The sequence below is a fragment of the Daucus carota genome, chromosome 8 (assembly GCF_001625215.2).
Source record: "Daucus carota subsp. sativus chromosome 8, DH1 v3.0, whole genome shotgun sequence".
Classification (NCBI taxonomy): domain Eukaryota; kingdom Viridiplantae; phylum Streptophyta; class Magnoliopsida; order Apiales; family Apiaceae; genus Daucus; species Daucus carota.
The window spans coordinates 27,436,739-27,463,911 of record NC_030388.2 but is presented as its reverse complement, the minus strand read 5'-3'; the positions used below and the strand labels follow the sequence as shown (position 1 = coordinate 27,463,911).

Genomic DNA, 27,173 nt, shown 5'->3' with positions numbered 1-27,173 from the left:
AACCTACACTGTCTCTCAATATCACAGTTAAGGGTGTGCATTCGGTTCGGTTAACCGAAAACTGAACCGAATAACCAAAATAATTTCGGTTTGGTTAATCAAAATTTATATTTCGGTTCGGTTTTCGGTAGCCAAATTTTCATTTTTCGGTTATCCGGTTTTTTAACCGCGGTTTCATAGAATTTCAGTTTCGGTCAACCGAAATAAATTTCGGTTTCGGTTAACCGAATGCACACCCCTAATTACAATGGTATATTTTTGTTGGTGATTCTTTTATGATATTTGTTTTGGTCGTCGGACGTATTTGTTGTTGTTTGCAAGCTTACGGTCTGTTTTATTGATGTCATCAGTCAGTATAGTCGTATGCTTTTTATATGCAGGTAGTGGTATGTGTCTAAGAAGTAGTGTTTGGAAAAGTTAATGACAATGTTAGTCAAGAACATGATTACTTTTCAAAAAGAAAAACACAATTAAAATTAAGATTCGTCGTGCTTTAAATCGTTAATTACATGTAGAAACTTATTATCATTTTTTCACATATGAATTATAGTCCAATTTTGCAATTTTAAAAATTAATATTGGTATTGCATCGAGATGTTTATAATATAAAATTTATTTTATTTTATAAATATTAATTTTGAATTATTAATATAATTTTTATAAGTCGCCGCAAATTGATTTTATTCTATAAATATTAATTTTGAATCATCAATGTAATTTTTATAGGCCGCCGCAACGCGCGGATTCTCAATTAGTAAGTAATAACCCAGGTCACAGGTATCGCAGCTCTCTCTTTAGTCTTTAGCGAGTTGATTGTACATGAAAAATTGATTTATGTACTTGCAAACGATTTGAAATAATGAATATTATTTTCTTTTTGGGCAAAAAGAATAATACTATATGTAATTACATTATATTTATTTTATATATATAATAAAAGACATGTAATACTTGTCGCTTTTTGATGTAGAATATTATTTTATTACCTTATTTTATATATATTCATTCAAAATAGAAAGATTCTTGTTTCTCATAATAAGTAGTGTTTCATCAAAGCTATTCTTATGAAAATATAATTCAAAAAAATACTTTTTAAAAATAAATACCTTCATGATGAATATTATTAAAATTATATTATTTTCGTGGGATATAACCTGTGTATAATCTATAACTCTAATCAATTGAAAACATATTACTCAAAATTTTTTTTAATGCTTCCTTAATGTATGCAGTTCTCTTTTAAAACTGTGTATGGCAAAAAAAACAAGAAACGAAGAATAATACTCCCTCCGTCCCAAAATGTATGAGCTGGTTTGATTTTCACGGAGATATGGTTGCATTAGGTTGCAAGTATGGTTGCATTGAGTTGCATGCACTATTTTCACAAATGATTTGTAATTTTGAAAAACATATAGTGTTTCAGAAAAAAATATTTTGGACTTGGATATTCATGAGAAAAGCAGAAACCAAATTATTTGGAAAGAGTACTTCTAGGAAGTTCCCAAGGAGGCACATTTTCTAAATTAAAATATTAATATCAAACTATAAAAAAAAGAGTTTGATATAAAGATACATTTCAATCCACTCATTCAACATATTGGTGGTGTTTGACAAACATTTTTAAGCCCCGCTTCTGAGTTTATAAATTACAAACACTTATTCGTACCGTTTATGTAATAAGTCGAGAAGTACTTAAAAAAGCTGGAAATACTAACTTTGTTTCACGACTTCTACTTCTTTTCTAAACACTTTAATCACTTATAAGTCTTAGTTTGCTTTTAACTTCTACTCCACTTTTTTACTTTAGCAATAAACATTTATTTTAAACTCGTCCAAACAGCCCCTGTGTTGATTAGGAATGGTATTTAGAAGGATCCCCCAATTTTCCGTATTGGGTCAATTAATTAATACATATTTTATACGGTAAGAAATTAAATAATACTTTGATGATATAATATGATTCGTATTATCTAAATAAAAATATTTTAATATATAAATAATAAATCATAAGTATGACTTGTGAGAGGTCATGATAAGTTTCGTGTGCGGCGGACATGGAATTTAGGGCAAGCATGTAAACCATAAACAACTAATTGGACGGCCACACGTGTCTTTCTTTTTATCTACAAACCTCACGAAAAGATGAGGACTTTATCAAAGCAAAGGGCAAACATCACACATGCATTGAACCCAACACCACAAAACCGACATGAAAATCATTGAAGTATTTTTTCTGTAATAGTGGTTGATAAAATTATTATATTTAAAATTCTCTTTTTCTTCAATAAAAATATAAAATTAAAGTCTAATTTATTAAATCACAAATAATTAATATTATTATATAATCAAAAATCAAAATATATTAAAAAGGTCTTTTATTATAGCATTTACTCAAACTATTTTTTTAATTAAATGAAAGATTTTGATTGACGAAAATTTGTGTATACACTATATCATTAATATTAATAAAATCTGAATAGATAAAAATATATTATTTATTGTTAGCCTGATTGTGACAAACGTTAGCAAATCCGATAAAAAAAATAACACAAAATACCATTTACAAGCAACTGTGATTATTAAATATTATAATGACCGCCCACAAAATATAAAATTATTAAATAAAGACGACCAAATACGCCTCAGGACCCACGCGTCTCTCGTTGAACTAGTCCCCCTTTCCACATTTCCCCTGTATAAATATTCACTCTCGTCTTCTTCATTTCCAAACACAAATCTTCTCTGTAGCATAAACTAATTAGTTTGCTTTTTTATTTTCCTTCTAGGCAAAAAAGAAAAGAAAATTTAAAAACATTTCAAGCTTGAAACTTTAGATCTGCGCACGTAGATCTCGTATATACATACACATATACTTACATATATCTAGGTTTTGATTTGAGAGAGATGGGAACAGAAGTGTTGAGATCACAGGATATCATCAGAGAAGCTCCGGCGAGTTTTCATCACCGGAAAACTTACCACGGCTACGGAAACTCCGGTCCGAAAGTCAACCGGAAGCAAGTCCGGCCGGAGCACCGGCGAAACTCGCCGGCTCCGAGAAAATCGGAGATGTTAGGCCAACTCGTGATTCTGAAAAGAGGCGAAGCACTTGGCGCGAAAATCAAGGCAGGTCCGGATCCGAAACAGGTCCGATTGGGAGTTCAGGACACGTACGCAGGATCGGCGTTCTCGATGTCGCCGTCGCCGAGTTCGTTGCCTTTGCCGACGTTTTTTACGAAAGGCGGCGTGAAAGCGGTGGATGATTCAGCGGCGACGAGGGATTTGAGGAGGTTGTTACGATTAGATTGACAAAAAGTGATTTTTACCAGTTGAATTTGAAGTCTATGCTCGAGTATGATTTGAAACTCGCCATGATATTTTTTCACAAGTGGGGAGGAGTAAACATCTGAATATATCGAGCTGGAAGAGAAGTGAATTAGCTAAATCATTTTAGTAATTTGTATCAATGTATTTCTTATGTATTTTAAGCAGTTCTGTATCATTGTATGGTTGTAAAATTTGCCATCTTTTTTTCTAATTTGAATTACATGTTTTCGACTTTAGAGGATCAATTTGAAAGGATGATAAATAACAGTGTATGAATCATTGCTCCATATTTCAGAGTTTTGTACTTTTGTTGGCTGGTTTATGATGGTCAAGTTCGGGTTACGGATAGTGTGGTTCGGGTTTGAGTGGAGTATTCTGAGTCATTAAAATTTCAGATTAGATTTGAGTCGGGTAAAATTTTTGACCCACTATTAACCCGACCCGAACCTGAAATCAGCCCTAAAACTGGCATCACGGGAGTTGTCCTTGTGATGATAAGGAGAAAAAAAAAAGTTGGGGACAGAATAACCTTTTTTGGGTAAGTTCGGTCATCACAGGAATGAATAATTCTATCAGGGAGACACGCAGGTACCTGTAAATCACATCATTCCTCATATTTCTCATATTTTTCATTTTTTATTGAAATCCAGGTGTGCTGATGAATTCCATAAGTTAGGCATGCTTTGCACAATACAGAAGCTAGTTATTTTTAATTGATTAAACACTTGGGCTTGGACCCAAGTGCTACAATACAGACACCTGATCCACAACAATTTGGTCCCATTGTCATATCCACTATTCCTCTTTCTGTGGTCAATGAAATAGTAAAACAAGAATGAAAATACTACAAATAACATTAGGGTCAAGCCCGAATAAATGGACCTGGCCATTTTTCAAATAAATGATCTGACCACTACTCAAATTTTCTCAAATTTCATGGACGATAGCAAATAAGTCTTTATCACAAATATTCTGAATGACATGAAAAGGAATTAATTCAAATTTAGCAGACGAATGCAGCAAATGGGAAGGTATAGACGCTGTAAGGTAGTATTTGACATCAGAGAGCGATATCATCTTTTTGCTGAAAAATATGTGAAAAAGTGTTTGGTAAATCTAAAAACAATTTTTCTGACCAGGAGTTTTTTAACGAAAAAACTATTTTTAGAAAAAATAAGTTCTCCCATAGTTTTGGAAAAAAATGCTTTTTAACTTTTACTTATTACTATAACTCAAAATAAGCAAATATATCAAATAAGTTACTTGGAAACACTTCTTAATCAAACATTTTTTCATCTGTAGAAATACTATTAATTAAATTTAAAAAATATATAAACCGAATAGTAAAACTAACAAACAACCATGTGCTCTTTTAAGCACATGATCATCAGTGAAAACTTGTACGACTTCTTTCAGTAAAAGTATTGAAATGTTACGGCATGCTACTAATGGAAAGTCCAGTGACCAGAGAACATAACCCACAGCCATGTCTTAGGTATTAGTCATTCTTAATGAAACAAATCAGATAAAGTTCACGTCCTCTTTAACCTAATTACACCCAGAGATGACCACATTGCTAGGAGTAAAAGCAAAACTAAAACTCAACTTCTTGTCCAAGCTCAGATTAGTCCTTAACACTATTACGTAGAAGCAACTCCTTACTCTCCGCCCTGTACAAAAATATGTCGAGTGAGTGTCAACTCAAGTCCCACATCGAAAATATAAAGAAGATTTATCTTGAAATAAACAGTCGAACAGCTCTATTAGCCTTTTGACAGGAGTCCAAAAACAAATCTGTGCGGGCTTGACAGAGTGGACAATATCATGATAATGCGGAATTAACAGGTATTGCACGGCCAACAAAATTTTCCCTACAAATACACCATTATACATGCATGCATTTGCACAATGTCTCTAGCTTCTGATCCTTTACTCCAAGCTACTTCAAACATGTCTACCAAAAAAAACTTCACCTTGAAAGAAAAAACCCTTATCGGAGTCGGAAACCTGATCAAGCTTCTCCCTAGTGGCACAGTCTTCATCTACCAGTTTCTCAACCCTGTTGTCACCAACAATGGCCAATGCCAGAGTGTCATGAACAAATATTTATCCGGAGTCCTTATCGGACTTTGTGCCCTTTCGTGTTGTTTTGCATCGTTCACCGATAGCTACACTGATTCTAAAGGAGATACTCATTATGGTTTGGTGACAAAATACGGGTTGTGGCCTAAAGGGGATGCGGATGAGGATTTGTCGAAGTATAAGCTGAGAATTGGAGATTTCGTTCATGCTTTCTTCGCGTTGGATGTGTTTCTTGTTTTGTCTTTGTTGGATCCGAATACTGTCAAGTGTTTCTATCCTTCTTTTGAGTCTACTCAGAAGGTTTTGCTGATGGTGGTGCCACCGGTTCTTGGGACAATTGCTGGTACTGTGTTTGTGGTTTTTCCGAATACTCGACATGGGATAGGGTACCCTACAAGCAACAATGACGACTCCAGTTCATCACAAGAAGACTAATTGTTTTAATGCACGTATGCATGGCTTATGAGTGTTTGTAAATCATCTGCATAAAATCAAGTTCAGTAATTCTTGCATGAGTTTGCATTTGTATGTTATGTGCAATAATGAATTTACTGCAAGAGAATAGGGCGGTACTTCTCAGTTATCTGAATATTTTTTTAATTGTGTAAGAACTTGTGATTAATCAATCTTTTAAATTTACGCGCTTTTCTTTAAGATTGCGTTTGAAGACATGTATTTCATTTCAAATTTTAGATTTCAAATGATATCATTTGAATGTCCTGAATTTCAAATGAAATTCAAATCCAACTTTTTTGGTGTATCCGAACATATCATTTGATCAAATCCAGGATTCAAGTTTCCAAACAGGCCCTTATATAATTCAATATGCTCTAAGTCCTAAATTTGATATGTGTTTTTTCCCACATATGACGAGTATTCATATTTTCATGAAAATTACTCTTTCCTTTACTTTTCTCAACTAAACAACTTTATCTATAACTACTTCCGAGGAAGTTGAAATACCTAGGCACCGGAGAGACAACCAAACAAGCACTTAGATCAGGCTTTGCACTCGTGCATAAATCCTGAAAAAGAATGTTTGTAACGTTTGGTTGCTAGCTGCAGAAACTAAAACTTTTAACTAAACACTTCTCTCACGCTTTTATTAATCAGCATTTTGCACTTTCGGCAACTGATACTAGTCAAGCTTATAGTCTCTTTCTTCACTCAAAGGGTCTCAGGCTCTCAGCTAATATCAAGTTTCTCCGTTATACACAATTTATGTGCCTGCATTTGGATTAGTTAGAGTTGGGCAAAGTCATATAGCTATTGGCTAGCTTATCATCGAAGTAGCTTGTGAATGAGTCTTTACATTTGTGAATACATGACGAAAGCTCTCGAGCGCCAAAGCTTACCGTCAAATATGAATTACGTAATATTAATCTGACATATAACTACCAAAACTAGGATTTTTTGTTATGTACAGGACGGCACTAACATTTGCAGAGCACAGTCAAAATCGTTTCTCCGAGACCCTAATTTATATGTATTACATATTCAGACAATTTTTTGTATAAAGGAACAGAAATTTTGGGGTCCATAAACATTGGACCCTCGACGTAAGTCTTGTCCATCTATAACCAGGATCCCCATGTTTACGAACATTTCAATGAAATTTAATATCAAAACTCGGCACCCACTAGCTTCTCATATATTACCAGAAACTTGAAAATATTTTACCAACCTGCATGTTATGAATGGATCATGAGTGGGAGAGCACGTTTTCTTTCTAATTAGCCTAACATCATATGGTGGGCTTTAACTTACGTGCAGTGAGAAAGTGAAATTCACAACTTGAACAAGCAATTCTTAAAGCTTAGCAGACATATGTGTGTGTGTGAGTATTTATTGCTTAACTTTTTGCCATTAACAGTAGAACTAAAAAAGAATTTGGACCATCAAGAAAATAACTTAACAATGAATCAGTGGTGTGGCAATGTGAGATCCCTCACAACTAACAGAGTAATTTACTAGTCCCAGAAAGTAGTTTGGCTGTACCAAACTAAACCACTAGCCCATAACATACGAATGCCGCTAGCATACATCTAGCGACCGGACGTGAAAAATCCTAGAATGAGTCAATTTTCCGCTGAATGATACTACAATACTCTCTGTATACATATCAAAAACTTAGGATTAAGTTGTCCAACACTTTTTTCCGCTGAACATATGCTACTAACATACGTATGTCAGGGATCCGGACCCACCAAGCTATACAATGTGATCTCTGTGCAAGTCACCAAACTCAAAATCCATGTTTTACTTGTTTTAACTTTTACCCATTGTCCCCCTGCTCCCCCAATTTACTCCCCCAGGCATATGGAGCCCCACAAAATATTTTCCAGAAACAAAGCAGTCAAAATCGGAGCCCTATGGAATTATATCTGGACACTTGATCAACCTTGGGTCACAGCAGATATCAAATTTTCATCTAAATAAAAATAAAGTATGATAGCATCTTATTTAATTGTTGAAGGATTAACTCTAGTCTATTTTCCACATTCCACTAGACGAACAAGAACTGGCTATTCTTGCAACCTTCTGTGTCAGCTTCTTCGGTCGTCTGTCTGCTGCTTTCACTATATCAACCTTCACCAGATGGTGATCAGAGGTGCCTTTTGATGAAATCACAGAATAGGTTTCAGGAACAAATTTATAATGCAGGTCTTGCGACGCCATAATGTAATCTACTCGTGTTCCATACTTGCACGTACCCTGCACATCTGCAATCACGGAAATATAAGTTAAAAAAAATACATTTTATTTTGGAAAACACAAATGTGGCTTCTTGTAGAACAGAGGGAAGTACTTTGGCCTTTGGCAATCATGACAACGGGCTCACAGTCCCCTGAAAAATCTTTCGCGTCTATGTACTCTTCCCCCTTTAAGAAGTTTGTTACTTCAACTTTCGGTGTAGGCTTTCCTATAGCCTGATAGTACTGCAGACATATATAGTTGCGATTTAGAAAAAAAAAATTAGTAACTTATTGTATCACAATGTATTTATCGGTTACACTGAGGATTTTGAGATTACCCTGACAATGTCTGCCCATCTCTCTGGTGAATAATCTGATATATTGAGAGAATTCAGACCTCCTGCTAGGATGTGCGGATGATCACTTGATTGAATGATCGCGTTAATCTGTTTCAGTCTCCAACTCTCATCAAGATGATCAAGTTGAGTGCAGTAGAAGTTGATATCTCCTGTCCATGGGACATCAATTGTGGCCTTCAACACGTTCCTGCGTTTTTGATATTAACATAGACTTAGCGTGTATCATGACTTTAATCTACTCAAGGCAACTAAGAATTAAAATTTTAGCAAACTAGATAAGCTACCATACTGAAGATGTTAAGCCGTGTTGTAGATAATGGAAAAGAGAAGAGGGTACCTGAAATCTTGATCGTCGTAAATTCTCTGTACTTTCCAACGCTTGATTGGCCATTTTGACAAGATGGCATTCCCATACTCTGGAGCCCAGCTTTCTGCAAAGACATAATTCATTCCTAATGCATAAGCCAAATCAGAAAGAGGCTTCATGTTTTTCTCTTCCTCGGCCTTCACGTCTTGTAAAGCCAGGATATCAGCATCCACTTCTTTAAGAACATCAAGAATAGTTCTACTTCCGATCAGACTTCCATCATTCATCCAATTAGTCATACCAAATGGTATATTAACCGGAGACCTCATTGGACCTTGGTTTCTAACACTCCCTTGCCTAATAGGCCTCGAGGGCTCGTCTATTTTGCCAAGAACCTTTTTCTGAGCCAGAGATATCTCATTATCCGGAAGATTAATGGAAACCTTCATCTTTGGTTTTATTGGACTCAACAGATACTCAGGACTGGCAGTGCCACTAAAAGAAGAGTGCAATGGTGACTGCTTCAGTATACTTTTAGGAACATTATTTGCAGACTTCTCCATCGTCGTAAACAGGTCATCTTCATTGAGAAAAACAACCGCCTTCTCAGCTCTCGGGACAGCAAGTGCAAGAGAGAACAACGCTGCATTAAACGTGGCAACACGGACAGATTTTTGCAGCAATGCACCTCCCATAAGGTCATTTTTTCGACGTACAGCTAAATTGCTTGGTTTCCTCCTAAGCTGCCCTTTAGAACTCAACTTCCCAAATCTTCTGATCACAACTTTAGATTTAGGCCTTCTCCATATCAACCATCGTATCCTCGAGCACAGATGAGAGAGCTTCTTCCTGAACTGACTCAACATGGAGATGATCTTTAGCTTACAATGTACAACTTTTTTAATAACTTCTGCAGATCAAGAAACTGGCTTGTTTTTACACTAGTTAGTATGCATTAATGAGAAGAAACTTGGTTTATTATATAGCATGTAAAAGATCATGACATGAGATTGGTGGGGTTTTTGTTGAAAATGTGGACAGAGAAAGGGGAAAAGGTAGTTATCAAGACAAAAATGCATTACAACTGCTCCAAGAATTCATGTGCAGGTTGACAATGAATCAATCTATGTGTATTTGTTGAGCTTCATCTTCTCTTTTCTTAACAATAACTCACCTAATCTCACCTATGTAACTCGGACTTTTGCTGGAAAAACAGCAAAATTAACTGTTTAAAAAGAAGAAAGTGAGACATAATTTGATTGTTTAACACCATTATTTTATGAATAGCCCTTTAAGTTGGCTTTGTGTGAAGCATGTTGTTATATATATGCATTCCTAGGGGTCCAATCAAGATTTTGTTGACTGTTGATTCTTCATAGTATTATTGTGTTTAGACCGCGACTCTATTCATCACAGATATCATTATTCCAAAAATCGGTGATTAATTATGATTAATCATCGATCAATCTCTGTTTCGTAGCTTGACTCACCTATTAATCTTTGTTTCTTAATTCAACAAACTGATTAAATCTCCGATTATTCGATTAATCATTTGATTAATCTCCGATCAATCCAATTATTATAATTCTTGTTACGTGTCTTCTAAATCTGATTCCCGCTTTTACACACTACTGATGGATACGATTAAGTTTGCTTTACCAACAAAATTTCAATGAAATCATCGCCTAATAAACCGTGAGAACATAGAGGATCAAAAATTTGTTAAGGGCCAAGATATAGACTTGGCATCATTTAAGACTTAACGTGCTATCAACTAAGGAGCCTAGGGTCAAGAAAGAGACTATAGATTCATTTAGTTAGCGGTCTCGAAAAGTTGGCTAAGAGGCTCAACGTTTATTATCTCAGGATGGACGTTTGTGAATGATGGTGACTCTTCACTAGCCCTTCTGCTTGCTTAATGTGCGGCAAGTCAACAAAGGTTGAAAGAGAAAGGAATAGAGACTAAAGTCTAGAGACTACCCATATTTAAGTTGTGTACTGATCACTGTTCAGGCACTGATTTAGGAACTAATTATTTGGGGGAGACAAGCAGCCCCGGATCAAATATAAACAAGATGGGTAACATATATTATCTTAGTGATCAAATACATATATAAATATTAAATACAAATAAAAAAAAAACTATTCTTACATGACATATCCACCCGTACAACCCCGGATCACATTTCTCATCCGGAGTTTATCCTCTATCGTACTCAATTCATCTTGGATCCACTAAAATCTTGCTAAAGCTCCGGACAGGTCTAAGAAAGGCTCCAACAAGCTCAAGAGCCAATACTTAATTCCATCCGCTTCTTACTAAGCTTAGTGACGTTATGGCCCATCTCAGGGGTCCTTCAGGACCTACAATCCTCCCCAAAATTTTTTTTTAAAAAAAACCGGTATTTATTGAGTAGTTTGTAACGGTGGAAGACTCTGTATATAATTCTGACAAATGTAAACTGACCTGACTTATGTTATCTACTTCATTAGCCAGCAAATCTCAGAAAATCTTATGTTAACAGGCTTCCAAAAGCTTTACTATTCTATTTCAATATGGTTTAAGTCTCAGAAAATCAAACTCTTGTTATGTTCTGAACTGAACTGCAACGCGGGCTAACAAATCATACATACCATTAACAAATCTACCATGCTCGTCGGAGTAGGAACAGAGGCAAATTTTCTAGGCAAACTACGTCTTTCTTTGAGAAAGATCTTAACATAACTAAAACGCAAAAGGTGGAAACACAGGTAAACAAGTTGTGTGCATGTTCTGTTTCTTCATCATTGTCCATCAAACAATGCTTCTAGTAAGGTGAATCTAGTTTTACACTCTCATCAAAAAACTCATTTAAAGCATTTTCTTTTCTTAATTTTCGCTCCTCAGACCATCTCCAATCATAATTTTATAAATAAAGCAACTTCATCTTCATTTTTCACCTTTTTCACTTTATATCTTTATCCAACTCCAACCATTACTTCATTTTATAAATAAAGCAATTTTTGCTTTATCTTCAAGTTCAACTTCATATATAGAGTAGGATAGTGGATGACTTTATATATAAAGATAGAATAATGGATGATTGGAGATTGATTACTCTATTTATAAAGTTAAAAGTGAAGAAATATGAAGTTTAGAGTGATGGTCGGAGATGCCCTCGGTGATTGTCTCTGCTGTTACCATGCAATAATTTCATCCTGATTGTCTCACTGGTCTCTCAACCACAAGAAACTTGTTTCTCAGAAAAGCCTGCCCAGACTGATATTGCAAATACAATGAATTAGATGCTTCTGCAATTAGCATGGTCCTCAAAACACTTAGCAAAATTACAAGAACTTTTTCAGTTTGTATTTGATCATCTCATATTCTCCCCTGTTCTGTTCTATACCAATAGGCCGAGCAGTGATAATAAATGTATCTGTGCTTTCCAAACTAAAAAAAATAAACATATGAAATGTAAGGAAAAAGAAAGTATTAAACAATCCAAACATAATGCAGTATATTTTTTCTTTATAAAGCATTCACAAATAGCAAGCTCACAAGTTTATACCTTGAGAAAGGTACTGAGCATTATTCACTTTCATAAGAGACACACTTATTATTAGGAAAACCCACTCGGTATCTAGAATAATTTAAGAGCGAGAAAAATGGACAGGAATTCGTTTTATGATGGTGCTCCTGCATGAAGGGCAATCTTTCATGCCTTGTTTTTCGTGAAGCTCATTGCAAGTTGTACACACAACCTGATGGGCACATGGGAGGAAAACCACGGACATCTCCTCAGACAAGCACATCACACACTCGCGTTCACGTTTGACACCTCCCGCTCCAGAATGGTCCTCAAAATTATTTACCATTCTCGAACTATAAGATTTTGTGGACTCCTTGGTTGGAGTTTGAGAATCTATTAATCTGCTGGCATAACTTCCGTCAATGCCTTTCCTTAGTGCAGCTATTTTGGAAGAGTCCATCTTTGATCTAAGCTGAGAGATCTCTTTCTCATGCTTTTCGATATCATCTTTGAACTTCTGTAGTTTCTTTTCTGCTTTCACCCGAATAATATTTTCCTTTGATTTAGCTGAAACTTCACTTTGTTCTCTCTCTTTCTTTAGTGACATGGCTTGTGTAAGCAGCTCTTCAATAGCCATTTCTTCCCGTTTGCATCTAGCCTGTGATATTATACCTTTTCAATGAGAAAATATGGAAGGGTGAAATATATATATATATCAAATAAAACCACCACAAAAGAAAGCATTATGCGTAGAAAAACACAACCACCAACGTCTCTTTTAAGAGCTAAAATTTTGAGAAGATAATAGATGGAACTTCTTAGCACTGCTATTCTCGTGACCTGAATTCCTTCATATTTTGTACTTTATATGTGCTAATATACAAATCTGTTGCAAGAATTCTAGTATATTGTGTGATACATACAGGATAAGATGATTTCAAGCACAACTAATGTGTAAGATTTGAAGAAACAATATGTGTAATTTTGAAGATAGTTTCATATGCCAAACAAATACAAGGGACACTAAAAAATGCATCAAAAACCAAAAGGAATTCAATTGTCTTTTTAATGATACTTCTACTCAACCTCACACAAACTATAGATGAACATAAGTAGCAACTAGCAAGAGAACAAACATATAACATAAGTTGTGCACAAGAGATATATAGAATAGATCAAAAGCTAAGAAGAAATTAACCACCTTGCATAGTTGTATTTGAGTTCATACCAATCTCTATTATTTTGAGCTGCCTATGTTCATTCAAAACCAAAGGACTCAACATAAACATATATCTCAGTAATTCACTATCGTGACAAGGTTAGTAATAAGCCTAATTCTTCTTAAATGATAAAATGTGCAGCAATTTAACTATAACTTATCCAATAAATCTTGGGCACCCCACAACAATCCTGAAACAGAATAAGCAAATAAGCATGAGCAGCACCTTTGTCAAAGAGGCTAGACAATTATTAGTCATTATCCATGAGTTACAGGCGAGTCAATGATATTCATTGGACAAGTATATAAAAGAAAAACATGGGAAAACATACCTCTTGATGATCCAGAAGTTCAGTAGCCTGCTCCAATTTATGTTGCAACTGTGTTTTCCTGTGTTTCTCTGCTACTAGCTCCTCTTGAAACATGAGTTTTTGTTTCTCCCATGACTGAATTTTCATCAGCGTGTTTTTCTCCCTCTTTGACACCTCCTGACAGCTTGCAGCAGACTGTGCTGCTTGTAATTTTGCAGCCTCCATCTCTTGTCTCAATGTTGAATTCTCCACCTCCAGCCTACGGACAGCAGCATTAGCCCGCTCCACCTGCCCACTTGCCTTGCATAAAGCATTTTCCATCTCGCATAGTTTTTTCATTGTGTTCTCCTCCAAATTTTGCTTGTCCTTCTTAAGGCGCTCCACTTCTTCTTTCTCTTGTTTAAGTGTCTTAAGTTCAGCCTTATCTTTGCTCAATCTACGAGCAGCCTGCATAACCTTCTGATTAGCCCATTCTGTCCATTCCTGCATTTGATTTTGTAATTCACGCACCCTTGGAGCCAGCTTCATAATGCTTTCATCTTTTTTATCTTGAGGTACCCACTGTCCTGCTGGCTTCTCATTGGGGAATCCAGAATAGCCAAATTTTGGAGCCCCAGAACTGCAGCTGGCAGGCATTGGTACACTGTTGTTTTTTGACGACAGTGAGAGAGAGAGCTCAGTATCAGGTGCTGGTAGTGAATTTTGGTCACTGATTGTAGGTATTGCTGATACAAAATTAGTCTTAGGTATTGACGAAATAGTATTATTAACAGTATCCAGACTGAATGTCGGAGGCAGACCATTTGTATTCAAAAGATCATTGTGCAAGGTGTCCTGAGGCAAACAGGTTCCCATTTCCTTGCTAATCTTTAAGGTGGCATTTCTTACACTTAGACCTGTAGAATCTGCCACGGACTTTATTTTTTTATCCAAAATTAAACCACCAAAACTACTGAGTTTTCCTGCCCTAGAGCCACCTTTGGATCCATAAGTACGGTAACTTTTCTCCAGTTGAATCGACTTATGCCGGAGTATGTACTCTCTTTTAGTTATACCAGAGATCTTTCTGCTGCCAATGAATTTTTCTTCAGAAGCCGAAGAATGGGTTGGTCCAACAGCAGTAAATGGTTTTTCAATAGAGCCTGCAGTTTCCTTCTCTGCGACAAGTCCATTCTGAGCAGACGAATTTCTAGGCTTGAAGTTTGAACGCACAGTCATAGTTGGTGCCTCAGGAGAGTTATGCAGACAAGGGACTGTAGCCATGATAGATGATTCAGATGGGAAATGACAAGCACAGGCAAATGACGGGTTCTGTCTACCAGAAATTTGAAGGTTTTCAGAACCTCTTGCCTCAGTTCTTGCTTGCGGTTGAACAGGAGCAGTCACAGCACCATTTGGAACCCCATCACCCAGAAAACTACCGAAAGAATCACTCTCCATTGCACAGGCAAGTGAGACATTCATGTCACACACCAGCAAGCACCACATCGCATCCCCAGTACTGAAAAAAGGTTTGACTTCACGAATAACACAAACCAATTCGGCCAATATATACTTCTCCATCTGCTGTAAATCATCAAAATCCTGCTCCCTTGCTGGATCAAGCTCCTGGCCATTTCTTAAAAATGCTAAAGTATTCTCCACTATGTTCGACACAGTGTCTTTACACCCATAGCAAAGACCAGACCTCAAAACAGCCCGAGTAGCAAACTCTTCGGTATAACCACAATCCACTAACTTTTTAATCGCACTCTTAAAAATCGTATCCAAATTATTCAAAACAAGCTCCTCCAACTGAGACTCCGTAAGATCACTCCAATCCGCATCATGAACCTCATCGTGCACCACATTCTCCTCCTTAACCTTACTCGTCCCAGCCTCAAACGGCCCAACAGCACACGCCAATCCAAGATCAAGTTTCAACGCATCAGCATGTCCTTCACTCACATGACACATATCACACCCCCCAGAATGCCCATGATTTTGCATAATATCCAACTTCTCCGCCGAAAACTCATAACTCGAACAATCACTCAACGGCACCGAAACCGTTTTACTCGCATCCGAAACCGGCGGATCAGCTCTAAACTTCCTCTTATTCCTACTCCCTTTCTCCTGCACTGATATCGACGACAACTGACTCGAATTACTATTACACGCCTTGGCAACCATCGACGCCATCACACTACACAACACAACACCAAACCAAAACACCCTCATCAATCATCAAATTCATTTCATCAAAAACACAACAACATTTTAAGTAGCTCAACAAATTAAAAACCACATCAATCAACTAAATTAAAATCAAAACCAACACTCTCAAATCAACCAAACACACTCATCACATCCATACCTTTATTACTATCAAAATCAACAAAATCGACAAAAAATCTGCACAAAAACACAAAATTAATCATCAAAACCACAAAATTAACCAATCAATCAACAAAAACAAACACAAACAATCAGAATCAACAATCAGATCAATCAAATTCAACAAAACATACATTCATACAGTGAAGATCCCAAACAAGAGTGTTTTTTCAATTAAAATTATATACAGATGTGTGTGTATATACAGGATATAGATACGATCGATACATACATACCAGATTGGAGCTACACGAGTCGAGCAATCAAAGATAGAATAAATCTCGAAGCATCGACGAAAGTAGAGAAAACTGATTTTATTTTTATTTTTTATTTTGTGTGTGTGTGTGATTTTAAAACTTTATTTTATTTCTTCTTCTGCTTTATGCATTCAACGTCTGTCTCTTCTTCTCTCTAATTTTCAGGAATATATATAACCATTTATTTTTATTTTTATTTGTTTTGTTTTTAATTGGATATTTGTTTTTCTGATTTTGTTTGTTTTTAATTTTTCTGTCTAGGGCTGACTAAGTAGGTAACTATGGTTAGATATTAACCATGGTTAAAGTGGTCTTTGTCTAAGCCACTCACATTGGCACACGTGCGATGATGCAGGCATGAGTGCAAGCATTTTCTTGTTCTCAATTTTTTCTTGAGAGCTTGGTCTTTCTTTCTTTTTGTTTTTCATTTCAAGCATGTTCAAATTGTCTCGTAATTTTGCTATGGAGTATGGAAGGCTTGTCCATTTTGTCATAATAAGATATCGTGATGTTGTATGATCAAGGGTTCCTTAAAAATACTCCCTCCGTCCCAGTCAATAGTATACATTGGGGGACGGGGGCGCGACACGGACTTTAATGCTTCAATATAGTATAGTTCTGTAAATTATTTTTAAGATTTTTTTTTTGTATAAAAATATAACATTTATACTTTTATACAAAAAAAGAAAACCTTAAAAATAAGTTGTAGAACTATGTTTTATAAGAGCCTTAAAAAGCGTGTCGAGCAGTGAAAAAGAAACGTATACAATTGACTGGGACGGAGGGAGTAGTATATTACGTTGTAGGGTTTGAAGAGTCGTCTCTTTTTTTTGAGTTAGCTTTTTCTAAATTAGTTGAGGCCTTGAGGGCTTTCACCGGTTTTTCCGCCCAATTTTTTTGTTTTCTATTATTTTTATTGATTTTCTTTTAATAAAATCCAATTTATTAGATGTTCGTGCGTCTCTCCTTTTAAGTGGTGGTTTTGTTTTCTCCTTTTGGAGTTTTTGTTATGTTTTTGCTTAATTATGTTTGGAGTTATTAAATGTTGAATATGTTGAAGATGATTTTATTGATATTTTTGGGGATTTGGAAAGCCTTCGTCAAATCTGAGTCGATAGTGGTAATTATTGGAAGAGCTCACATTTCATAACTAGATATGGTTCATCTATTAGGAGTTTAAATTTTTGACATGTCTATGGTCGGTATCTGTCATGTAAATAGTTAGGATGTCTATCCTCTGTCTCAGTTTATGCGATTATGATTTCTCAACACTAATCTGATAATGATTTTTATGTAATAAGATCAATTGTGATGCGACTGTTTTATGGGATATTGGTGCAATTTGTATCGTTTGGAATATTTTTGATTTCATTTTTAACTTGAAACTTTTTAAAATTTTATAAAATACCCATCTGTAAAATTATTTTTTTAAAAATACTACCATCTTTTTCATTGTTTTTAAAAATACCTTTTCATAATTTTTTTTTTTCAAAAATACGATTTGCAACTTTTGCAACCTCATTTGCAACCTTGGGCGGCGCAGCCGTAAAAGTTGCAAATGAAGTTGCAAAAGTTGCAAATGAGTTTGCAAAAGTTGCAAATGAGGTTGCAAAAGTTGCAATTAAAAATGGGAAGTTGCAACTGTTGCAACTGCAATTGCAACTAGTTCAACTGAAAACTGTAAGTTGCAAAAGTTGCAAATGAGGTTGCAAAAGTTGCAAATGAGGTTGCAACTTTTGCAACCTCAGTTGCAACTAAATTCAACTGAAAACTATATATAGTTGGAAATGAGGTTGCAACTGCAGTTGCAACTTTTGCAACTTCATTTGCAACCTCAGTTGCAACTAAATGCAACTGAAAACTGTAAGTAACAACAGATGTATGGTGTGCCCCTGGCGGGGCCATTAGATTACAATAGAATCAACTGAATGCAACCATATGTAACTGAATACAACCATATGCAATCATATATGCAATTACAAATCCTGATTTCAAGTTCCAGTTTTCAAATGTCATTTTCGACCTCATTTTCGGAATCGATATATCGATTCCGAAAATGAGGTCGAAAATGACATTTGAAAACTGGAACTTGAAATCAGGAATTCAGCTGCATATGAAGTTGCAAAAGAGGTTGCAACACGGCTGGCGCCGCCTGTAGTTGCAAATGAGGTTGCAAAAGTTGCAAACAGTATTTTTGAAATTTTTTTTTATGAAAAGGTATTTTTAAAAATAATTCTGGAAGGTAGTATTTTTGAAAACAATAAAAGAAAAGGTAGGTAGTTTTGTAGATTTCCCCAGAAAATAAAACAACGGAATATTTTTAATATGTTATTTGTTTTACATCCTGGTTGTATTGACAGTTGAGATTGTCCCAACATTATTTTATTCTAATGAAAGTGATTTCTTTTTTTGGCAAAAAAAGAAAAGCAGTATAATCAGTCTTTTAATGTTTTGTAAAAATATTATAAAAATACTATTCTTTATGAATGTTTTTGAAAATAATAAGATTTTTTATGTGTAACTTGTACGTAGGCCGAGGATTTTAGAATTTATTGATCCAAATAATTTGTCGAGAATAAATTTACTATCGGCGTGTTAGAGTCATCGGGGTAGATCCAGCTGGAGAATAATTTGACGGGAATTATAAGTAATTAATTGGGAAAATATAGTGAACCCACGCGCAACTGTAAAAAACTAGCCGGCCAGGCGCCAACTGTTTGTTCAAAGTTCCCTGAGAAAACAAAGATCGAGAAACACCGAATTAACGCTCCCGGGATGGCAAACAGCAAGTATGAGTACGTCAAAGTGGACTACGAAGTCAACGACGAAGTAATGTTTCCTAACTTCATTGTTGTTAATCTTCACTGCTGCAATTCAACGACATTTTATGAGTTTGAGCAACCCAATGATGAGAGAGCTGTGAATTTGATGAATGCTTGTGCAACTGCTGTGTTGAAAGAGTACCCAGATATCGTTTTCGCCTACGGGTTTGGTGATGAGTATAGTTTTGTTTTTAGTAAAGAAACAAGGTTTTACCAGAGGAGGGCTAGCAAGATATTGTCACTTGTTGTTTCGTGCTTTAGTTCGAATTATGTGAGGAGTTGGAAAGATTACTTTCCGGGGTTGGATTTGGCAGGTGTTCCGGTGTTTAAATCACGGGTTCTTTGTTGTGCGAATGTGGAGGTTGTTCAGACGTATTTGGCGTGGCGACAGAGGGAATGTCATGCAGGAAATCAGTATAATACTTGTTTATGGAATTTGGTTAAAGGTGGGAAAACAGAAGTGGAGGCACGAGAAGTGTTGAAGGGAAGTGGGAAGCAAGACAAGAATGAGATGCTATTTCAGCAGTTTGGAATTAACTACAAGTCGATTAATAGAATGTTTCGTCAAGGATCATGTGTTGTTAAGACGGAGATTGAAGCAATTGTGAAGCATAGAGATGGGGTTCCTGTTAAAAGATTGCGGAAAGATGTCATTGTGGAGCATCATGAAAGCATTGCCTCAAGAAGTTTCTGGAACAAGCACTCTTGTGTAGTGAAGGAGATAGGTGAATTTAGAGAGGACATTAACAAGATCAAACCAGAGTTTGTCAAGTCGTTTGAATTTGAGAACAAGTTGATGCCTTCTACGTGGATTGTTGTTAGAATAGACGGCTGCCACTTTCATAAGTTCTCAGAGATGCATGAATTTGAGAAGCCAAATGATGAGCAAGCCCTGAACCTTATGAATTCTTGTGCTGTTGCTGTGCTCAGGGAATTTAGTGATATAGTATTTGCATATGGGGTAAGTGATGAGTACAGCTTTGTTTTGAAGAAAGATTCTCAGCTCTATCAAAGGCGTGGTAGCCACATAGTGTCAGCAATCGTGTCATTGTTTTCTGCTGCTTACATATTGGAATGGATGCTCTTTTTTCCTAATAAGGAGTTGAAATACATACCCAGTTTTGATGGGCGTGCTGTTTGCTACCCTTCGTCTAAGATTCTTCAAGATTATTTAGCATGGAGACAAGTTGATTGCCACATTAACAACCAGTATAATACTTGTTTTTGGGAGTTAGTTAAATCAGGAAGGAGCAAACGTGAAGCTCAGAAATACTTAAAGGGTACTCAAACAAATGAAAAATATGAGCTGCTTGCGCAGAAATTCAATATAGAGTACAATAAATTGCCAAATATGTTCCGTAGGGGGTCTTCTGTTTTTCGGGAAGAGAAGGACACTGTCAATACCATTGGAGAAACTCAAAAGAGAGTTGTAATTAAGCACTGTAATATTATTGACAGCTGTTTTTGGGAAGCCAACCCAAATATACTCAATGAGGAGCCGCTTTAGAGAACAGTGATATTGAGGATCTCCACAATTTTACCTCCATTAATCTTTGAAGCCTACATTACCAATGGAGGTGCGTAGACACCCAATTACAGTATACTGGAAAAGCTTTAATTATATATCAGTGTTATACATGCATGAACTAACGAAACATAACAAAAGGAGGAAATTTTAGCGAGGCTGCATATTGTGATCATACATTCACAGCAGTGATCCATGCTTTTAACGAAGGTGTACTGTGGAGGGGGATAAGGCGTCTGCAGTTGTCCAATTTGATTTGGTACTGTGGTATCTGTCTATTTGAAGAGGACGGTTTTATGCTTATAAGGCAGAAGCATTTTGGTGATGAACGTGTCGCATTCTCTAGAATTCCTTGTGCACAGTGTCCTCTTGATACGAGAAAAAATATACAGCTTTTGGCGCCAATAGGTTTTTGTTGCTTGCCTTAGAGCTAGAACTTTATGGTTTTTGTCTTTATCTTTGGTATTTGGTTCGTTTTTTATTAAATTTGATATTTTATTAGTATTAAAAGGTTTGGAGGCTGAATGTGTGCTAATGTTATTGAATACTGATTTAGTTCTATACTGCACATTACTTAATTATGAGATTTTTTCGTCGTATTTGGCTGCTAGTGGAGTTGGGTACTCAACCGTGGCTAATTCCACCCACAAATGAGCTGTACAATGTAATAGAGTGGCACTTAGTATTGCTTTAAAAGTGCTTGGAGCTTCTTTACCTTTACTGGTGTACGGATAATTACACTAGTCCAACTAGGCTAGTAGGTGGTCCACGTATAGAAGTACTGTTTGTGGTAATGCATTATGGCTTTCTATCTAATTTAATGTATATATGATTTAGTGGTGTCACTCTGATGCTTTAGTTGATTGAAGGAGATACTTATGGTTTCTTTCTGATGTTATGACGATGCAATGTCTAGGCGCAATGAATGTTGGAGCTCTTATTAGTATATGTTTTATGTGTTGCCATGTTTTCATTTTGAAGTGTTTGTATAAGATTAATATGCAATACAGTTATCTATGGAATGATTAGAAATATACACAGGTCATTGTTTCTTCTGCGCCCTATATAAAGGTGGATGAGCTTATAATCTTACATTCCGAGCAGCAATATGAACGTCCAATCAGCAAGGTTAGAAAAAGTTAATTAAATTGAATGCCTGGTTTTTTTTTGGTAAATTAGTTTTTTATTGATGATTCTGATATATACTGTCAGAATTTTACAGTATTGACACTAACCTCGAGGTTTGGATACCCTCCACTATGCGTACTCTCCCCTTCCTTTGCTGCCTATTTGATCAGCCCCATAATACCCGACCTGTTCTTTGTATCATAATGACACATTTGAATATTTGAGAGTACAAGAGAATCAGTAGATAATGATTGTGTTTCTCCTATACTCCCCTGTTGTTTCTGTCAAGAAAGCGTCTTAGTCATGGTTGCTGGGATTCAAGATCTTTTAGCAGGCATATGTGTCAGCAGCTACACCAGCAAGTTTGACTCGAGCAACCTGCTGTTGTTTCTCAGCAAGCGTATTATAACATCGCGGTGGGCAAAATGTGGTATACAAATCTTCCCTTGGCAGCTTAAATATTTATCTTATCAAATGCGAGTATGCGGCCACATGCAGCAGGGCCAAGGCTTCTCAATCCAGAAGTGATGTGTTTGCTATCTGTCAACAATTTATGATCTATCAAAGGTTTATTGGGGATCTGTTGTGGCCTTTTTGCTGTAGTACTTCTCTTCATTCTCATGATCGGTGTTGTCTTGTTTCAAATTTTTCATATTGACATCATTATAAACACGAAAGTTGTTTAAGCTGATCTTTTCCCTTTCCAATTTATAGTGTATGTTATTGTTGGTATTTTGTTTGGATAAGAAACAGATGTCATGAATGGTATCAGGAGTGCCTCAAATTTGTTCCGTGACATTTTAATTGAATGGTTGATGCAAAATCGTGAACTAAAATTTCGAATTTTTTCTTTGAGATCTTTAACATTTTTTCTAATTTATTTGTTTTTATATCCCAGAAATGGAAGTATTAATATTTTTTGAAATGGGTTAAAATATATATGTTTCAAAAAAAACAATAGAAGATATTTATTATTTTACTATGTAAGTTTAATAAAGTTATATAAGAAAATCTTTCAACAATATAATCATATTAACTTTTTATAAACGATGGATTTATTTTAGTTATTGTGTAGATGTGAATTCAGGTTCAGTTTATGATTAAATAATTGAAAATTAATATGTAAAATTTTAAATTACTTACATCTAATATTATTAAATTAAAGATATTTGTTTTTTCTACCTAACATTTTATATAATATAATAATTTACGCTAATAAAGTTGTTCAAAGATTTAATTAAATTTTTGAAAAGAATATTTAGTTTAACACTTTAATATGTTAACAACAAAAAATATTTAAAAAATTAATATTACATGTTTGACATGGTGGTTGCCTAAAGTCAATAATTTCGTTAAAGAGTAAGCACAGAAAATTAAAAAAAAAAGGTATTCTAACACAGGATTTATAAATATTTATTCTTATATAAGTATAATTTTGGACAGAAATAGAAAATGTTGGATCAGGGTTTATCAAAACCCCCAAATCAATTTCCCGGAATTCTCAAACTTTGGTTTCCAATTCAACTCCGATCACAATTGGGTACGATCTTTGTCTATATATCTCTGTCTGTGTGCATTGTAGGTTCTCTAATTCAGATGTTAAATTCGTAAATATTTTTCATAATTATCTACAAGAACTAGTCTGCTAACTGCTTCTAATTTCATTCCGTATCCATGTACTTGAGTTGAGTTTCCATTTGAGTTCCTTCTTAAATGATGCCAATTGTTAATCGCTATAAAACTGGAACAATGTTATGACTTGCATTATTCAGGTTGATTTGTAAAATCAAGAAATGAATTGGATCATAGGAACTGAGAGTGAAACGTATGTTAGGTTTGTTTAATCATATAGTGGAAGGCCGGGGTAAACTAGTTAATTTGAAAACAAAATCCTAAAGCTTCTCGTCACAATATGCTTTTCGTTTCTATTAGGATACGGCGAGTAGAATGATGTAATTAAGTTGAATGTTTTTTTTTTCTTTCTTTTGTTAGCTAGTAGATTAATTTAGCTCACCTTATACTCTGCGGTCTCAGAAAGTGACTGTGATATACGAGAATGATATGAACATGAGCTAGATTTTATGTACATGCAATAGCCTTGTGAGATAATTCACTCATTGGGACTTTTGAGGTTTTTGATAGTAAATTAAATTAGTATGAACACGTTTCCTCGAGGCTCTGTAGTCAATTGTGTGGTATGTGGTTGTCCTGTATATTATGATGGTACTGCTTTATTGAGATTTCTATAAACTAATATAGTAGTCTAGTAAGTGCAGTAGTGATACAGATATTCAGCAAGCATTAATCTTATTACATACATGTCATACTTGGCTCTGGTGGTCTAAATTGTATACTGCTTCAGGATATATCTGCACGCGAACCAAGCTTTAAACCCAATAAATAGATGGACTTAGTTTTTTTTTGTTAATCAGATGAAGTTAGTTTTGGTTATGTTGTATTGGTTCATGCCATACTGAAAGAATAAGTTGCCTTGAACCACCCGGACCACACTGCATTTTTTTTGACGCATATAGTCCGGTTTCAATTTTTTGTGATGCAACTTGAAAAATTAAACACATATCCAGATTGGTTTGTGGCTTTAGAGTTTAGCTATAAACTGCACAGCTTGCACAACGATCGTACATTAATTTTGTTACTCTTCACTCTTCAGTACTTTAGGGGTCCGAAAATGTTAGGCTGGTGCTTGATTGGATTTTGCTTTCCCTTTATATCATCTCCCATGGACTCCAAGTTTTATTGTTTTCTGGATCATCACTCTGACCTAGGCTTTGATAGTCACTCGATACATCACAATAAAGCATATGTATGATGAAATAAATTATATTTATTATGTGGGATGAGAAAGGGAGCTGAACAGGGGAGTGTACATGTGCGCGCTTGACTAATATTTACACAATACTACACAATAAAGCATGTCTGTGTAGATTAAATTAATAATTCTTTTACTTGGGATGAGAAAGAGAGCAAAATAAGGGTATATATGAGTGTGTGCGCTTGCCTTTGTAATAAACAGTGCCGTATGGTCCTCGGTCTCACTATCTCATTTGCTACTTTTGAAGTGCAGAGGAGTAAGCTATATGGATCAGCCACCAAGTCAACCTGGTCAGAAGCCTTTGCCATCACCTCCACTCCATAGTGACGATGCAGATGAAGATGATCAAAGTGTGAAGCAGCTTCAGGAATGTTCCTCTGTCTACCTTACCTTGCAGGTATATATATATTGGATGGTTATGTACTATCACTATGTATACAAGAGTGTTAATAACTCATTCATTTGTCTCTGTCAATTGCAGGATTGTCTTATAAAGAATGATCGAAATTGGAAATCTTGTCAGAGAGGTATGCCTTTTTCCTCCATTTCTGTTTTCTGCAAAATATGAGATTTTCTAGGGGGATGTATTTAACTGAGATTTATAAGGAATCATTTTCATTCATGAAATCTAGGTATATTCAACTCGGATTTTAAAAAATGTATCAGAATCTTGGGGTATACAATTAGGATTTTAAATTATCCTTGAAAATCTGGTCGTATTGAATCAGGTTTTCAAAATATGCTTAAAAATCCGATGGTATTTAATTGAGATCATATAAAATGCATTAAAATCTGATGGTATTCAGATGCTGATGGATTTTCTTGGACTTCCAAAATGATAGATTTCATGAGATTGTTCAGTGTATTAAATGCTTTTTGAAATCCCACCATAATCCATGGGATTTTGAAGTATTCTGCTTAAATCTTAAGGACTCTACGTCAACTCACAATTTATCTAGAATCCACATAAAATCAAAATTAGATACAGTTCACCAAAATTCATATATTACTATTACGAATTTTCTATGGTGTGCCCATGGGCACACAATAGTCACTGACTCCCATGAGAATACTAGCTTTTGATTGGTGGATAGATAATAAATGTTAATGGCCCCCCTGCATTTACATCAAGTCCACCAATCAAATGAAGCCATTTTCATGAGAGTTGGTGCTTATTATGTGCCCTTGGGCACACATTAGAAAGACCGGTACTATTAATCCATTAAAATCGTAGTTGAATACACCCACTTATGAGTAAAAAACGGACTTGTACTTAAAAGGATGTATATTCGTTTACAAGTATGATTTTAATAATTAAAGGTTTTCGTAAGAACTCTTGAAATGATCATGGAATCATGATATGCATGTCTAATAACATATCATTATATATCATCATAAATTGATTGCCTATAAGACTTTTCTGGAGATGGAAGAAATATAGTTCCCTTCAGGCCACACCATAGTAGATACATGATTTAACATGCTAAGTTCCACATATACGTGGTACGAGATATTCTATTCTCTTATGACTAGGGTCAAGGAGTGAATTAGTGAAAGGTTGGTTAAACACATTCCAATACTACAGTATACAAGTGAGTATTGGAATGTGTTTAACCAACCTTTCACTAATTCACTAGTAAAGAGAGTGAATTATTTTTTTTTTTTGCCAAAGAGAGTGAATTATTAAAAAATCTCATACCACGTAACTAGTGAAAAATAGTAAAGAGCATCACATTGATATATTAAGCGAAAACTAGTGAGTCCAAAATATATTGACTTCTTCACTATCACACCATCGACGGAGGCATTTCCTTGTCTAGCTTGTAGCATCATTCATTAATTACTTTGATTTCTTCAGATCTTGTTATTCTCATGCCCAATGGAAGATGTGAATATGTTGTCCCAGTCTCATGTATTTACTGTTTTTTTATACAGAAGTTCAAGCTCTGAAGGCATGCAATGACCGGAGAAAGAAGTGATGAAGGAAGAGAGTATGTTTTGTAATATTGTGGCGATAAAGATATCTACCACATTAAAAAATTTTTAAGCCTTTATTTTAGATACAAGTTGTATAATAAACTCCTATCATGTTGCCTTGTGATTTTTTATTACAAGAGAAGAAATATTAAATGTACTTATGTCGCAAATTGCAAGACTGTCCAAGGAAATTATAAATTAAGATGATGGAGCAGTTCGATTAAAATTAAAAGAATCCTGAAAAAAAAAGAAGAAGAAAAGAAATGATTTATGATAAGTAAATTATGATTTGTGAGTTATTAAAGGATTTGGATAACATAGTTTATAGTTTTTTTAAGTTATGTAAAGAAGCCAATTTACCCTCTTCAACCCACTTTGTTTACCGGAAACTGCAAACGGAAAATACAGTCTAACTATATTTTATACTTTTTCTAAAATGGTA

At 35.2% G+C, this 27,173-nt stretch overlaps 6 protein-coding genes across 11 annotated transcripts; 4 read left to right on the top strand and 2 right to left on the bottom strand.

The window, feature by feature from the left end:
- Positions 1 to 2,904: 2,904 nt before the first annotated feature.
- Positions 2,905 to 3,309, top strand: LOC108198467 (uncharacterized). The gene has a single exon (XM_017366222.1). It carries the CDS (start codon positions 2,905 to 2,907, stop codon positions 3,307 to 3,309), a length of 405 nt encoding a protein of 134 aa, XP_017221711.1.
- A 1,911-nt stretch (positions 3,310 to 5,220) lies between these two features.
- On the top strand, positions 5,221 to 6,048 carry LOC108199014 (protein DMP2). The gene has a single exon (XM_017366780.2). It carries the CDS (start codon positions 5,236 to 5,238, stop codon positions 5,842 to 5,844), a length of 609 nt encoding a protein of 202 aa, XP_017222269.2. The 5' UTR covers positions 5,221 to 5,235; the 3' UTR covers positions 5,845 to 6,048.
- A 1,772-nt stretch (positions 6,049 to 7,820) lies between these two features.
- Positions 7,821 to 9,762, bottom strand: LOC108197821 (uncharacterized). The gene is made up of 4 exons (XM_017365528.2): positions 8,802 to 9,762; positions 8,444 to 8,651; positions 8,219 to 8,348; positions 7,821 to 8,132 (listed from the first exon to the last, which is right to left on the bottom strand). The coding sequence occupies exons 1-4, from the start codon at positions 9,635 to 9,637 to the stop codon at positions 7,894 to 7,896; spliced, it is 1,413 nt and encodes a 470-aa protein (XP_017221017.1). The 5' UTR covers positions 9,638 to 9,762; the 3' UTR covers positions 7,821 to 7,893.
- A 2,484-nt stretch (positions 9,763 to 12,246) lies between these two features.
- Positions 12,247 to 16,610, bottom strand: LOC108199517 (putative E3 ubiquitin-protein ligase RF298). 5 transcript variants are annotated; one of them, XM_017367355.2, is made up of 4 exons: positions 16,422 to 16,596; positions 16,170 to 16,207; positions 13,835 to 15,998; positions 12,247 to 12,941 (listed from the first exon to the last, which is right to left on the bottom strand). In XM_017367355.2, exons 3-4 carry the CDS (start codon positions 15,992 to 15,994, stop codon positions 12,405 to 12,407), a joined length of 2,697 nt encoding a protein of 898 aa, XP_017222844.1. In that variant the 5' UTR covers positions 15,995 to 15,998; positions 16,170 to 16,207; positions 16,422 to 16,596; the 3' UTR covers positions 12,247 to 12,404. The 5 variants fall into 5 exon arrangements, with proteins under 5 accessions (XP_017222844.1, XP_017222843.1, XP_063938484.1 ...); XM_017367354.2 differs by having other exon boundaries at positions 16,426 to 16,596; XM_064082414.1 differs by having other exon boundaries at positions 16,324 to 16,431.
- Positions 16,611 to 18,953: 2,343 nt separating this feature from the next.
- LOC108197562 (tRNA(His) guanylyltransferase 1) lies at positions 18,954 to 22,737 on the top strand. Of its 2 annotated transcripts, XM_064083549.1 has the most exons (3): positions 18,954 to 21,201; positions 21,835 to 21,921; positions 22,016 to 22,737. In XM_064083549.1, the coding sequence occupies exon 1, from the start codon at positions 19,222 to 19,224 to the stop codon at positions 20,773 to 20,775; it is 1,554 nt and encodes a 517-aa protein (XP_063939619.1). In that variant the 5' UTR covers positions 18,954 to 19,221; the 3' UTR covers positions 20,776 to 21,201; positions 21,835 to 21,921; positions 22,016 to 22,737. The 2 variants fall into 2 exon arrangements, with proteins under 2 accessions (XP_063939619.1, XP_017220700.1); XM_017365211.2 differs by having other exon boundaries at positions 18,954 to 21,921; positions 22,006 to 22,737.
- A 616-nt stretch (positions 22,738 to 23,353) lies between these two features.
- On the top strand, positions 23,354 to 26,944 carry LOC108198946 (uncharacterized). The gene is made up of 4 exons (XM_064082581.1): positions 23,354 to 23,461; positions 25,002 to 25,151; positions 25,236 to 25,281; positions 26,690 to 26,944. Exons 2-4 carry the CDS (start codon positions 25,020 to 25,022, stop codon positions 26,731 to 26,733), a joined length of 222 nt encoding a protein of 73 aa, XP_063938651.1. The 5' UTR covers positions 23,354 to 23,461; positions 25,002 to 25,019; the 3' UTR covers positions 26,734 to 26,944.
- Positions 26,945 to 27,173: the final 229 nt, after the last annotated feature.